This window comes from Dipodomys ordii, unplaced genomic scaffold (genome assembly GCF_000151885.1).
Source record: "Dipodomys ordii isolate 6190 unplaced genomic scaffold, Dord_2.0 Scaffold221, whole genome shotgun sequence".
Classification (NCBI taxonomy): domain Eukaryota; kingdom Metazoa; phylum Chordata; class Mammalia; order Rodentia; family Heteromyidae; genus Dipodomys; species Dipodomys ordii.
In genome coordinates, this window is record NW_012267437.1 from 687,761 (window position 1) to 701,838 (window position 14,078).

At 45.0% G+C, this 14,078-nt stretch overlaps 1 protein-coding gene across 1 annotated transcript in view; it reads left to right on the forward strand.

Moving 5' to 3' along the window:
- Window positions 1-14,078, forward strand: part of Gnl3l (guanine nucleotide binding protein-like 3 (nucleolar)-like) — a 60,779-nt gene that overhangs the window by 31,259 nt on the left and 15,442 nt on the right. Inside the window, exons 9-15 of the mRNA XM_013035801.1 lie at window positions 415-559; window positions 3,509-3,596; window positions 4,066-4,240; window positions 5,378-5,520; window positions 6,029-6,165; window positions 9,920-9,951; window positions 10,537-10,759. Coding sequence (XP_012891255.1) covers window positions 415-559; window positions 3,509-3,596; window positions 4,066-4,240; window positions 5,378-5,520; window positions 6,029-6,165; window positions 9,920-9,951; window positions 10,537-10,759 — 943 coding nt within the window. The remainder of the gene's footprint in view (window positions 1-414; window positions 560-3,508; window positions 3,597-4,065; window positions 4,241-5,377; window positions 5,521-6,028; window positions 6,166-9,919; window positions 9,952-10,536; window positions 10,760-14,078) is intronic.

Here is a 14,078-nt window from a genome sequence, read left to right on the forward strand (position 1 = left end):
CTAGCCTTGAGCTGAAGAGCTGAGGGACAGCGCCCAGGCCCAGAGTTCAGGCCCCACGACTGGACCCCTTCCCGCCCCCCAAAAAAGAGAAATGTACTCATTTATCTGACTTATGCAACTGTAACCTGTCTGTATATCACCTTTATAATAACAATAAAATTACGTTTTTAAGGAAGGAAGGGAGGAGAGGGGAAATGTGTGAAGCAGGAGAAGGGAAGAGAGGAAACTGGAGACAAAAGGACAGTGGAGGGAAATGTAGAAGCAGTATCCAGTGCCATGTGAGAAGCCTTCTGTTCAAGCTGTGGAGCTCAGTGATCACAGGGTCCTCTGTGTTTCTCTTGTAGGTTGGAAATTTGGGTTTTCTTATGGGCTTCTCACACCTGATGCTGTTCTATGTTATCCTTTGTCTTCCAGAACCAGTGCAGTGTGCCAGTGGCTCAGGCCTCTGAGTCACTGCTGAAGAGCAAAGCCTGCTTTGGAGCTGAAAACCTCATGAGGGTTCTGGGGAACTATTGTCGCCTGGGTGAAGTGCGCACCCACATCCGTGTGGGTGTTGTGGGTAAGGCTTGGTGAAATAGTCATGGAACCTGGGCTCCTTCTGTGTTCCCTCTTTGAGGAGGAATAGAGTGGTTCAGGAAGGTTATGGAGATTTATAGTTTGGGTAGGTGGGCATATGGGAGGCACTCTTTTTGTTTTTCGTTGATCATGGGGCTTGAGCTCTGGGCCTGGGCATTCCTGTACCTGAGCTTTTTTGCTCAAGGCTAAGGCTCTACCATTCTGAGCCACAGTGCCACTTCTGATTTTCTGGTGGTTAATTGGAGATAAGAGTCTCTTGGTCTTTCCTGCCTGGGCTGGCTTTGAACTGTGATCCTCAGATTTCAGCCTCCTGAGTATGTAGGATTACAGGCATAAGTCACCAATGCCTGGCTGGGAGGCACTCCCATTATATGTAGAGTGTTAGAGCCATGGACCAATTGTGTGGTGTCAGGCTTGGGGGTTGCCCCATCTCCTCCGGTCAGAGCTGTGAGAAGGAATCCTGACCATCTGTCTTTTTATAGATGAGAACACTGATGGCCAGAGAAGGGAAAAAGAACTTGCAGAGCTTAGCCCTGTGTAAGACAAAGCAAAGCCAGGGGCTCAAATCCTTAATTTTGCAAGAGGGCTCATCAGAACAAACACAAATAGAGATGCAGAGACAGTTGATCAGGGAAAGTAATGCTGAGAGATACATTGGAGAGTTGGACACTGACAATGTATAGATTCTGCTAGACACTGGGGAAGTCAGAAAAATACTGCATGCTGGAGAATGAGAAAAAGAGAGACAAACACAACCTCAAATGCCAAAAGGGACACTGAAACATATTTATGTATGGAGACCTACAGAGGGGATGTGAGAAGGGTAGAGTATGTGGATGTATGGATATGAATACCCAAAGAAAAGACTCCTAGCCATAGGGATGGAGACAGATTCAGAGACACCCCTAGACACGGGAACCTAAGTATGTTTATTTACATCCCCATATGTGGAGTCACACATAGACTTGGAAGAGGTGCATCTAGAGATACAGATAGAGGCAAAATGCATACCAAAATTTCCCCTCCTCATCTCAGCTCTGCTGCCCAAAGCAAAAAAAAACAAAAAAGCTGCAGGGAGATATACCTATGACCCTCTGACACAACCCCAAGTCACAGAGAGAGACAGATATGCAGGCATGTCTGTGATGAGATAGATAAATATCTACATAGAGAGCTTGAGACAGAGAGGGAAAGGGAGACATAAAAAAGAAGGTAAAGGGATTGGAGGTGTCGTTTAGTTGGTAGAGTGCTAGCCATTGAACAAAAGCATCAGGTACTAAGTTTGAGTTCTAGCCTCAGACCAATAAAAACAGGAGGAAAAGAAGCTGGGCATTGATGGGCTATGTTTATCATTTTAGCTACTCAGGTGGCTTGAAATCTGAGGATCAAGGTTCAAAGCCAGCTTGGGCAAGAAAGTTCATGAGACCCTTATCTCCAGTTAAGTATCAAAAAGCTAAAAGTGAAGGCATGGCTGAAGTGGTAAAGTGCCAGCTTTGAATGAAAAATCCAAGTGAGAGATCAAGGCCCTGAGTTGAAGCCAAGTACTGGTGCATGTATGCATGCATGTGTGCGCACGTGCATACACACACAAACACACACACACACACACACACACACACATGAAATAGAGGAAAAGAGCCTATTTGAAACAAGCTCAGAGGCCAATGCATGGAGACAGGCTGCAGAGAGGAGGAATAATGGGTCTAAAAAGCACTGACAAGAGTTAGAATTATAAAGAGGCAGAATTGATGGAATGGAAGCCAGGCACCTGTGGCTCACACCTATATTTCTAGCTACTCAAGAGGCTGAGATATGAAGATCACAGTTCAAAGCCAGTCTGGGAAGAACAAATTGAGAAACTTATCTCCAATTAACCAGCCAAAAGCTGGAAGTAGAGGTGTGGCTGATGTTGTAGGGTGCAAGCTTTAAACAGGGGGTGGGGAACCTAAGCAAGAGCATGAAAAATTGCTAGAGTCCAGAGTATTAGTGTAAAAGGACAATGTCCAGAATAAGAAAGGGATGCTTGGAGACAGACAATGCAGAGAAACAGAGTTGCTAGAGAAATAAACTGAGGGGTGGGAATGTGGCTTAATGGTAGAGTGCTTGCCTAGCATGCATGAAACCCTGGGTTCGATTCCTCAGTACCACATAAACAGAAAAAAACTGGAAGTGGCACTGTGGCTGAAAGGATAGAGCACTCCAGGACAGTGCCCAATCCCTGAGTTCAAGCTACAGGACTGGCAAAAAAAAAAAGATAAACAGTCTGAGTGGGAGAGATCCTAAAAAGGAAAAGAAAATAGAATGGCCAAGAGATACCCCAAGGGGACAGAGGGGGTACAGAGACTTCCTGGGATGCTCCAGGAGCATAAGTGAGAGTGGTACACAATGGTAAATTCATGCAAACAGTGAGAACAATGAAGGTGAGGCCCAGAAAAAGAGAAACTATCCACTGGCTGAGAGCCGCTTATAGGTGCCCCAATATCAAAAACACACCATAGACAAAGACAGTTGCATAGAGAGTTGGACATGTGGAGATGAAGCCTTACTTCTCTGAGACAGCACACACCAGAACAGGTGGCCCTCTTGTTCCCTACATTTCTGGAAGTCCACCTTCTGTTGGATCATGTCTGCAAGACCTTACATGGTGTATTTCTGCAGGCCCGTTGTGGGTGGGAGGTGAGGGGTCCCATCTAGAGAGCATGCATGCTCATAAAATAAAACAAAACAAAACAAAAAAGAACTGGAGAGAGCTAGAAAGGCCCTGTAGGGACTTACTTGGTCAGGGAGTGGGGTATGAAGGCAGGAAGCCAGGCTCTATTTTTGGTTTGTCCCTGACCTGGTCACTGCCGTTGCCAGGACCTCCCTCACACAGGCAGGCCTGAATGTTCCCGAGGGTTCTTTCTGTCCTGAGCCATCTGCTGCTACTTTGTAGGCCTTCCCAATGTTGGCAAAAGCAGTCTGATCAATAGTCTGAAGCGCAGCCGTGCATGCAGTGTGGGAGCTGTTCCTGGGATCACCAAGTAAGCACCTGCCTGTTCTTCCACTCTATAATGACTTCATGTTACTGCTATTCCCAAATCCCATGCCTTCAATCTCCTGTCCATATCCTAGTTTTGGATATGGGCCTTCATGGATAAGGCTTCTTAGGTGAGTACTTGGCTCCCTGATGGGTGCTTTCTCATTAGCTGCTTGAAGCCTCCTAACCACTGCAAGCTTAGATTCCTCATGAATAGCGTGTATAGCCCAGATGAAGCAGTTGACAACCAGAGAATCAGAAACTTGCCCTAAATCCTGCATCTCAGTCTGCAGTGGCAGAAGTTAGCTCTTAGGATCAGTTGGAGGTTTGAAAGGTTGTAAAACCTATTGTTACTATATCTTTCCATCTCACCTCTAAGTTTCCCACCCCAACTCCTCAGCCTTCCGTCAACCTACCTACAACCAATCTTTGGGACTTGATACCAGACACAGCCAAACTATCTTTTACCTCAGATTTATGCAGGAGGTTCACCTGGACAAGTTCATCAGACTGCTGGATGCTCCAGGCATCGTCCCAGGACCCAACTCAGAGGTGGGCACCATCCTGCGCAATTGCATCCAGGTGCAGAAGCTGGCCGACCCTGTGACTCCAGTGGAAACCATCCTGCAGCGCTGCAATCTGGAGGAGGTACACAGAAGAGCCTCTGGTGTACCCCCAATCTTTCTTTTTTTGTCTGGGGCTTGAACTCAAGGCCTGGGTACTGTCCTGGAGCTTTTGGGCTCAAAGCTAGTGCTCTAACACTTGAGCCCAGCTCTACTTCTGGCATTTTTTGCTGGTTAATTCAAGACACGAGTTTTAAGGACTTCCCTGCCTGGGATGGCTTCAAATTGTGATCTGTAGATCTCAGCCTCCTGAGTAGATAGACTACAAGCATGAGCCATTGGCACCTAACTGAACCTCCAATCTTTTTTCTTTTTACAAGTCATCGGGCTTGAATTCATTCAGGGCCTGGGCACTGTCCCGGAGCTTCTTTTGCTCAAGGCTAGCACTCTACCATTTGAGCCACAGTGCCACTTACAGCTTTTTCTGTTTATATGGTACTGAGGAATCAAATCCAGGGCTTCATGCATGCTAGGCAAGCACTCTACCATTGAGCCACATTCCCAGCTTCTGAACCTCCAATCTTAACTGCTCCCAGGGCACTCCACATTTTTTCTTTTCCCCTTTTTGGTGGTTGAACTCAAGGGCCTCATCCATGCTGCACAAGTGCTCTACCACTTGAGCCCTGTCTGTACTCTTTTGCTTTTGGTTTTTTCATGTAGGGTCTTTTGCCCAGGTTGATGTTGCATTGGCAGGCTACCTCTGTCTCCTGAGTAACTGGGATTACATACATGTACCACCACGTTCAGCTTCTTCAGCTTTTTTTTTTTTTTTGGTCAGTCATAGCTAGGCTTGAACTCTGGGCCTGAGTGCTGTTCCTGTGCTCTTCAGCTCATGGCTAGCAGTCTGCCACTTGAGCCACAGCCCCACTTCCGGTTTTCTGGTGGTTTATTGGACATAAGAGTTACATGGCCTTTCCTGCCCCGGCTGGCTTTGAACACAATCCTTAAATTTCAGCCTCTTGAGTAGCTAGGATTATAGGTGTGAGCCACCAGCACCTGGCTCAGCTTCTTTTTGAGGTAGAATTTCTCTAATTTTGCTGTTCTGGATTTGAATCATGATCCTCCATTGTCTACTACCTGAGTAGTTGGGAATACAGGTGTGTGTCATCATGCCTACCAGCACTCTGCTCTTCAGTGTGACTTCTCACCTTCCTTTCACCAGATCTCCAACCATTATGGTGTCTCAGGATTCCAAACCACTGAGCACTTTCTGACTGCTGTGGCCCACCGTTTGGGGAAGAAGAAGAAGGGAGGCATATACAGTCAGGAACAGGCGGCTAAAGCTGTCCTGGCTGACTGGGTGAGGTGAGGAGTAGCTAAACATGAGGCTTGCTGGGAGTCTGGCTTTTATGGCTCATCTGTGTTCATTGTAGCTCAAAGTGTAACCTGATTTTCTGAGTCCCAGGGTAGGGGACAGAATTATGGCATGTTTTGCTCTGGATTTTATGCCCAGTGCCATCTGGGTTTTCTTTTTTTTTTGTCCGTTGTGGGGCTTGAACTCTGGGCTTGGGCCCTGTCCCTGCGCTCTTCAGCTCAAGGAGAGTGCTTTACTGCTTGAGCTACAGCGCCACTTCTCATTTTATTGGTTTATTGGAGATAAGAGTCTCATGGACTTTCCTGCCTGGGCTGGCTTTGAACCGAGATCCTCAGATCTCAGCCTCCTGAGTAGCTAGGATTACAACCATGAGCCACCGGTGCCAGCTTGGGTTTTCTTATCTGTCTGGTTTTGGGCTTGCAAAACTATTCTCTTTTTGATTGGTCATTTGTTTTCTCAATGACCTCACCACAAATCTCCCCTCCTCTTCCAATGCAGTGGGAAGATCAGTTTCTATATACCACCACCACCCACTCACACTCTGCCTGCCCATCTCAGTGCTGAGATTGTTAAGGAGATGACTGAAGTCTTTGACATTGAGGATACTGAACATGCCAATGAAGACACCATGGAATGTAAGTATGGATGGGTGGGGGAACTTGATTTTGTCTTAGACCTGATAATAGAGCCCACTTTTTTATCTCCCCTTTCTTTTCTTTCTTTTTTTATTGTAAAGATGCTATACAGAGGGTTACAGTTACATGAGTGAGGTAATGAGTACACTTCCTCTTGAACATTGTTACCCCCTCCATTGTTTTCCCCCTACCATCCCTTCCCTCCCTACCTTCCCCGAGGTTCTTTTTTTTTTAATTTAATTTAATTTTATTTGTGAACATACTGTACAGAGGGGTTACAATTACATGGGCAGGATAATGCGTACATTTCTTACCTGTAATTTTCTTATCAACCATACCATTACCACAATCCTAGGATGAGCTTCCAGTACGCAGCTCACCTGGACAATTTGTCCCATGTTTTCTGATGACTGGGATTCGAACTCAGGGCCTCATACTTCCTATGGAGGTGCTCAACCAATTAATCCATGCCTCCAGTATTTTTTTTGCTTTATTTTTCTGGTAGGGTCTTGTGGGTTTTTTTCTTTTTGTTGGGGCTGGTATTTGACTGCAATTCTCCTATCTCTATTTCCTGTGTAGCTGAGATTATAGCCATATACCACTATGCCTGGCTTGTTTTTTTTTGTTTTGTTTTGGTTTTGGTCTGGTAGTGGGGCCTGAACTCTGGGCCTGGGTGCTGTCCCTCAGCTCTTCAGCTCAAGGCTAGCGCTCTACCACTTGAGCTACAGTGCCACTTCTGACTTTTTTCTTTTTGCTTATGTGGTGCTGTGGAATCAAACCCAGGGCCTCATGCATGCAAGGTAAGAGCTCTACCACTGAGCCACCTTCCCAGCCCCTGGCTTGTTTTTTGAGATAGGAGTCTCATTAACTTTTTGATTGGTCTGGTCTAGAACCACGTTCATCCTGGTCTGTACCTCTCAAGGAATTCAGATTATGGTTATGAGCCTGAGCCAAACTGTGCCCAGCTATCCCATAGAGTCTTTTTTTGGTATCAGTACTAGGACTTGTATTCAGAGTCTTGAGCTCTTGCTCAACTTTTTTGCTCATGGCTAGCACTCTAGTACTTGAGCCAATTCTCCGTTGTGATATTTTGATGGTTAATTAGAGATATATAGAGTATGCCTGGACTGACTTGAACTCTGATCTTCCAGTGACTTACTCAGCCTCCGGATTAGCTAGGATTATAGGTATAAACCACTGGCATCCAGCTTGTCCCAGGTTTGTTTGTTTTTTTGCCAGTGGTGGGGCCGGAACTCTGGGCCTAGGCACTGTCCCTCAGCTCTTCAGCTCAAGGCTAGCACTCTACCACTTGAGCCACAACACCACTTCTGGCTTTTTGTGCTTATGTGGTGCTGAGGAATCGAACCCAGGGCCTCATGCATGCAAGGCAAGCACTCTACCACTGAGCCACCTTCCCAGCCCCCCATAATTTCTTTTTTGTGTGCCAGTCCTGGGTCTTGAACTCAGGGCCTGGGCACTGTCCCTGAGTTTTTGTGCTCAAGGCTAGCATTCTACCACTTGAGCCACAGCTCTACTTTTAGCTTTTTGTTTTTTAATTAGAGAGAAGAAACTCATGGACTTAACTTTTCTTGGCTAGCTTTGAACCATGATCTTTATATGTCAGCCTCTTGAGTAGCTAGAATTATAGCCTTGAGCCGCCAGTGCCAAGCATGCCTATTTATTTTTAAATAAACATTTCAAAAGGACTAATGAGTATACAGTGAAAATGTAAATCTCCCTCTACTTCTGTCTCCCAACTACTCTGTTCTCTTTCACTATTTGCAGACATTTGGATGTACTTTCGAGTGATATTGTGGACATTTAAACATAACATCCCTGTTTATATAAACACATAAGCAGCTGCAGAAAAAATGTTGAGTATTTTTTTGTATGGGACCTGCTAGAATGGAATCCAAGGACTTGAACCTTTTATTTCATTTTAGTTTTTATTTATTTATTTTTTTGTTGGTCGTGGGGCTTGAACTCTGGGCTTGGGCACTGTCCTTGCGCTCTTCAGCTCAAGGCAAGTGCTCTACTGCTTGAGCCATAGCACCACTTCTGGTTTTCTAGTGGTTTATTAGAGATAAGAGTCTCACAGACTTTCCTGCATGGGCTGCTTTGAACCTCGATCCTCAGATCTCAGCTTCTTGAATAGCTAAGATTATAGGCACGAGCCACTGGCACCCACTGAACTATTTTTTAAAAGCCTGACAAGTAATTTCTTTATTTTTTGCACATACTGCAGTTTGAACACAAGGCCTCACAATCTTGCTTACGTCTTTCACTTTGCCACTTTAGCTATGCCTTTGATCTAGATGGGAGTCTCATAGACTAATGTCCCAGGCTAGTTTGGAATTGTGTTCCTTCAGGTCTTATCCTCTTGAGTAGTTAGGATTGCAAATATGAGTCACCAGTTCCCAGCGCAGGTAATTATTTTAATTAAATTAGCAGCAGGCTATTCAAATTGTTCCACATTTTATTTCACCTACAAATTCATCTTGGAAATTATTCTGTGTGATTACTTTAAGAGTTGTCCTTTGTTTTTGGTGGCTAGATAATATCTGGGATTGTTTCTTAAGCTAGGAAGAGAGAAGGTCAAGCTTGTATATTAGAACAATTACTTAGAAGAAAGGTACTGGAACGGGGGACAGGGAGTCCAGGAAGGAAACTGGCCTCTACTCAGTCCTTAAAAGAAGATAGTCATTGAACTTGGGCAGTGGCAAGAATTATATTATTCCTGTCCTTATATAGTTTTGGAGATTTCCCTATTGCTTAAAGAGAAACCCCATTTAAAGTTATCTTCAAAGCAAATATTTTTACTGAGCCCATATGTCTCAGAGCAGACCATATTTCTCAGAGACATGTAAGTAGTTCTCTTTTTTTACTACAAGTTCCTGGCTCTTTCCAGGGCCCTCAGCAAGGCCACCACATGATACAACTCCAAGAGACTTTATTTAGGTTTCCTGTCTTGTGAATGGTGCCGCTGCCACCAACTACAGAGTTGTAGCTTTGCTCTGACCCACCTACCTTGCATGCCTTTTCCCTTCTCTAGTATAGTAGGTGGTCTGGAAGCAGACTTCTTGGGTTCTAGTTTATTTCACAGCTGGCTTAGCTATGTGATCACACATATCTTGTTTATCATAGCATTGTGTGTGTGTGTGTGTGTGTGTGTGTGCGCGCGCGCGCGCGTGTGTGCGTGCGCTCATGCGTGTGCACATGCGTGCTGATACTGGGGCTTTAACTTAGAGACTGGGTGCTATCCCTTAGCTTTTTTTCCCATTCAAAGTTAGTGCTCTGCCACTTGATCCACACCACCACTTCTGGCCTTCTGCTGGTTTATTGGAGACAAGAATCTTACAGACTTTCCTACCCCAGCTGGCTTTGAGCCATGATCTTCAGATTTCAGTCTCCTAAATAGCTAAGATTACATATGTGAACCACTGGTGCTTAGCCTGTCATATCATTCTTAGAAGAATTAAATTAATACATGTGTACAAAGGAGTTTATACAGTCACATTATGCTTACCAGTAGGGATTTTGATCTGAGAGATGAATTGTTAGATGATTTTGTTGCTGTATCAATATCCTAGAGTATACTTACACAAAATAAGACAAGTTATAGAAGGCAGTATCTTTCATGATACTGCCATGTAGTTCATTGTTGCCTGAATCATGTTTATGTGGTACATGTCAGTATATGTGTACTTGTGGGTGTATATGCTTAGAGAATAGTAAGCTTTCTGTGTTTTTCCAGTGTTTAGTCAGGTGTACCTCTCCCTATCAGTGGTATGTTGACCACCACCATCGCCCCTAGCCTCTCAGTCACCAATTCTTTGTAATGGGCAGACAACATACATCTGATTTGTGAGATAGATTGCTATATACTCCTTGTCTAGATTGCTTCCTGAACATGAAGCTGAGTCTGGCTCATTTCTCTGTCTCCAGCATTACCCCACCCAGGGCTGAGCATAAAATACGTGTCAAGTGGAGCTGTTGCTCAAGTGGTAGAATGCTAGCCTGAGCACAAAAGCTCAGGGACAGCACCTAGGCCCTGAGATGAAGCCCCAGTACCTGCACCCCTAAAGACCTTAAAGCAAAGAGTCATTATAATACCAATTATCATTAAGAGAGTCATCCTCCTTTTAAGTTGTATTCTTGCAGAACCCGTGTCAACTACCCATGATCCACCTCATTTGATGAGTGGCAGATTCAGACTGAGGCTACCTAAGCAGCTGGAGAGCCCAAATTGGAACTGAGTTCTCAATGGCCCCAGGACTTTTCTTCCTACCAAAGCCTGTCCATGCCTCTCTGTAGAAGTCTTTGGAGATTTTCTGGAGGTCAAGATTTCAACATTATATTCTTCCTCCCCAGATTGGTGACCTCACTGGCTATTGTACCAATCCAAACCGTCATCAGATAGGATGGGCTAAACGTAATGTGGACCAGTATGGCACCAGGAACAATGGTGTGATAAACGTACGCTCAGTGGACCGCCGCCCAATGCTACAGAGAATCATGGAGACAGACCCTCTGCAACAGGGCCAGGCTCTGGCATCTGCCCTGAAGAATAAGAAGAAAATGCAGAAGCGTACAGGTGGGATTACCTGACCCCCCTGTGCCTGTCTGGGTTTGGATTAGGGGGCTCCTCAGTGAGCATCTATGTGTCCAACTCCATGCTAGGGATGGGTTAGAAGGCTCAATTACTAGCACCAGGCTCTCAAGCTGTAGATTTCATCAAAATCATGTAAAGAGTTTGCTGGGTCTCAGATTTCAAGGACCAAGTATGTACCTCAGTGGTAATAGGACCCTTCATAATATCAGCGAGGACATAGCAGTATATTTTAAAATTAATAACTCTATAAAATACAAAAATCACAACAAAAACCCTATGAATTTGTGGAGACCACAGTTGGATAACCACAGGCCTAGTCTATATATAGTATGGTGTCAGCCAGGCGCTGGTGGCTCATGCCTGTAATCCTACCTACTCAGGAAACTGAGATCTGAGGATCGCAGTTCAAAGCCAGCCTGGGCAGGAAAGTCCATGAAACTCTTATCTCCAATAAACCACCAGAAAACCAGAAGTGGTGCTATAGCTCAAGTGGTAGAGCGCTAGCCTTGAGCTCAAGAGCTGAGGGACAGTGCTCAGACCCAGAGTTTAAGCCCCATGACCGACCAAAAAAAATAAAGTGTCATTTATCCAGTGATTTCTATGTGTTAGGTAGTTTGCAGGCTATGTATAACTTTTTTTTTTGCCCCAATCCTGGGGCTTGATCTCAGGGCCTGGGCGATATTCCTGGGCCTTTTTGTTCAAGGCTAGTGTTATGCTACTTGAACCACAGCTTCATTTCTGTCTTTTTGGTGGCTAATTGGAGATAAGAGTCTCACAGACTCTCTGCCCAGGCTGGCTTCATGCAGTATATAATGGGCCCTCCATATCTGTTGCTTCTGTGCTCATACAATCTACCAACAGTAAATTAAAAATATTTGAGAAAAGGATCCAGGTGCCAGTGGCTCATGCCTGTGATCATAGCTACTCAGGAGTTCAGAGGATCTTGTTTCAAAGCCACCTTGGGCAGAAAAGTCCATGAGATTCTTACCTCCAGTTAATCAACCAAAAGCCACAAGTGGAGGTTTGGCTCTAGTGGTAGAGTCAGCCTTGAGTGCAAAAGCTAAAGGGGAAGTCCCTGGCCCTTAGTACAAGTGTTAGCACCAACAAAAAGGAAAATTGAAAAAAATTATTTGGTACTGAACACATATAGACTCTGCTTGTTTTCATGATTCCCCAAACAACACAATATGACAACTATTTACATTGTATTAGGTATTTAAGTAACCTTGAGGTGAATACAGGAGAACACAAGTAGGTATATGCAAATACTACACCATTGTATACTAAATCGTGGACTTATTTTTCCCCAAATATCCCATGGATTCCGAAGGCTAACTGTATGTATCTTCACTCATTGTTATACTCAATGTTATACTCATTTTGGTCAGTGAGTAAACAGGCATGCAGCTGGTAAGCTATATATTCCAAGTAAGATTGCAGTCATTAAGCCACATATTCATATTAGTATTTGATGGCACACAAAATGCAAACCTAGGTAGGGTTGATTGATCCTGTAAGCTTTATTTGTGTTTTTTTGTTTGTTTGTTTTGGTGTTGTGCTACAATTTGAACTCAGGGCCTCGCAGTGTCCCTGAGCTTTTTCAGTGCAGGGCTAGAGCTCTACCAATTGAGCCACAGCACCAATTACAGCTTTTTGGTGATTAATTGAGGATAAGGGTCTTGTAGATTTTCTTGCCCCAGCTGGCTTCAAACTGTCATCCTTAGATCTTAGCCCCCTGAGTAGCTAGGATTATAGGTGGGATCCCTGCTAGTCCCTTAGCTTTTTAACTCAAGTCTGGTGTTCTACCACTTTAACTACACTTCCAATTCTGGCTTTTTGGTGGTTAGTTGGAGATAAGAATGTCTTGGGAGTTTCCGCTTAGGCTAGCTTCAAACCAGGATTCCTTGATCTCATCCCCCTCAGTAGCTAGGATTATAGGCATGGTCCATTGACACCTGGCTAGCCCTATTCTTTTAATTAGGCCATATTTCATAATCAAGCATTCATTTATGGCCTGGTTCCACACTGAGTCTCAGGAATCCAGAGATGAATTGCCCTTGAACTCCTAGTCTCTTGTTAGGAAGTAGAATGGAGATAAAAGACATTGAAAGGTCCCAGGACCACTCTGAAACATAGCAAGCACTGTGAGGGACTCTAACTCACAGTGGTGAGTGGTGGTTGGGTGGAAGTAATCATAGGCTTCCTGGTGGAAGTGAAGACTCAGAATCCTGAGGAACAGGAGGTGTGTCTGTAGGATGGGAGGTTTGAATGGTGATCAGGGAGCCTCCAAGCTGTTACTACTGAGCTGCAACTTTTGTTATGAAAGGTTTGAGGTGTAATGGTGGAGTGCTAAGTTTATAATAGAGGGAAAATGCTGTTACTGAGTCCTGGTGGATCACACCTATAATCCTAGCTACTCAGGAGGCTGAGATTTGAGGATTGAGTTCTAAGCCATCCTGGGCAGACAAACCCAAGAGACTCATCTAGTTATCCAGCAAAAAGTCAGAACTGGAGGTGTGGCTCCACCAGCGTAACATCAAGATTAAGCAGAAAATTTAAGCAAGAACATGATGCCCTGAGTTCAAGCCCCAGTAGTCACGTGCGTGTGTATGCGTGTGTGTGCGCGTGTGTGCGCGCGCGTGCGCGTGCGCGCACATGCGCGCACAGGAAAACTGCTGGGTTTTTCTGTTGTTATTTGGAAGACAGAAAAATACTTCAAGCCTCATAGTATGAAATCCTGACATAGAAGCTCTGATGGAGTGATACTTCACAGAGAAATGGATGTTCCTGTGAGGTTGGACTGTGGTTTGTTTGTTTATTTTTGTCGATCGTAGGGCCTGAACTCAGGGCTTGAGTGCTGTCCCAGTGCTCTTCAGCTCAAGGAGAGCGCTCTATCGCTTGAGCACAGCACCACTTCCGGTTTTCTAGTGGTTAATTGGAGATAAGAGTTTCTCGGACTTTCGTGCCTGGGCTGGCTTTGAACATCAATCCTCAGACCTCAGACTTCTGAGTAGCTAGGATTACAGGCGTGAGCCCGTCAAACTGTGGTTTCTTATAGTAGCCACAGCTCCACTTTTTTTTTGTGCCAGTCCTGGGGCTTGAACTCAGGGCCTGGATGCTATCCCTGAGATTTTTTTTTTGGTCCTGTCGTGGGGCCTGAACTCTGGGCCTGGGGGTGGTAGAGCGCTTGCCTTGCATGCCTGAGGTGCCCTGGGTTCGATTCCTCAGCACCACATAAGCAAAAAGAAAAAAGCCGGAAGTGGTGCTGTGGCTCAAGTGGTAGAGCGCTAGCCTTGAGCTG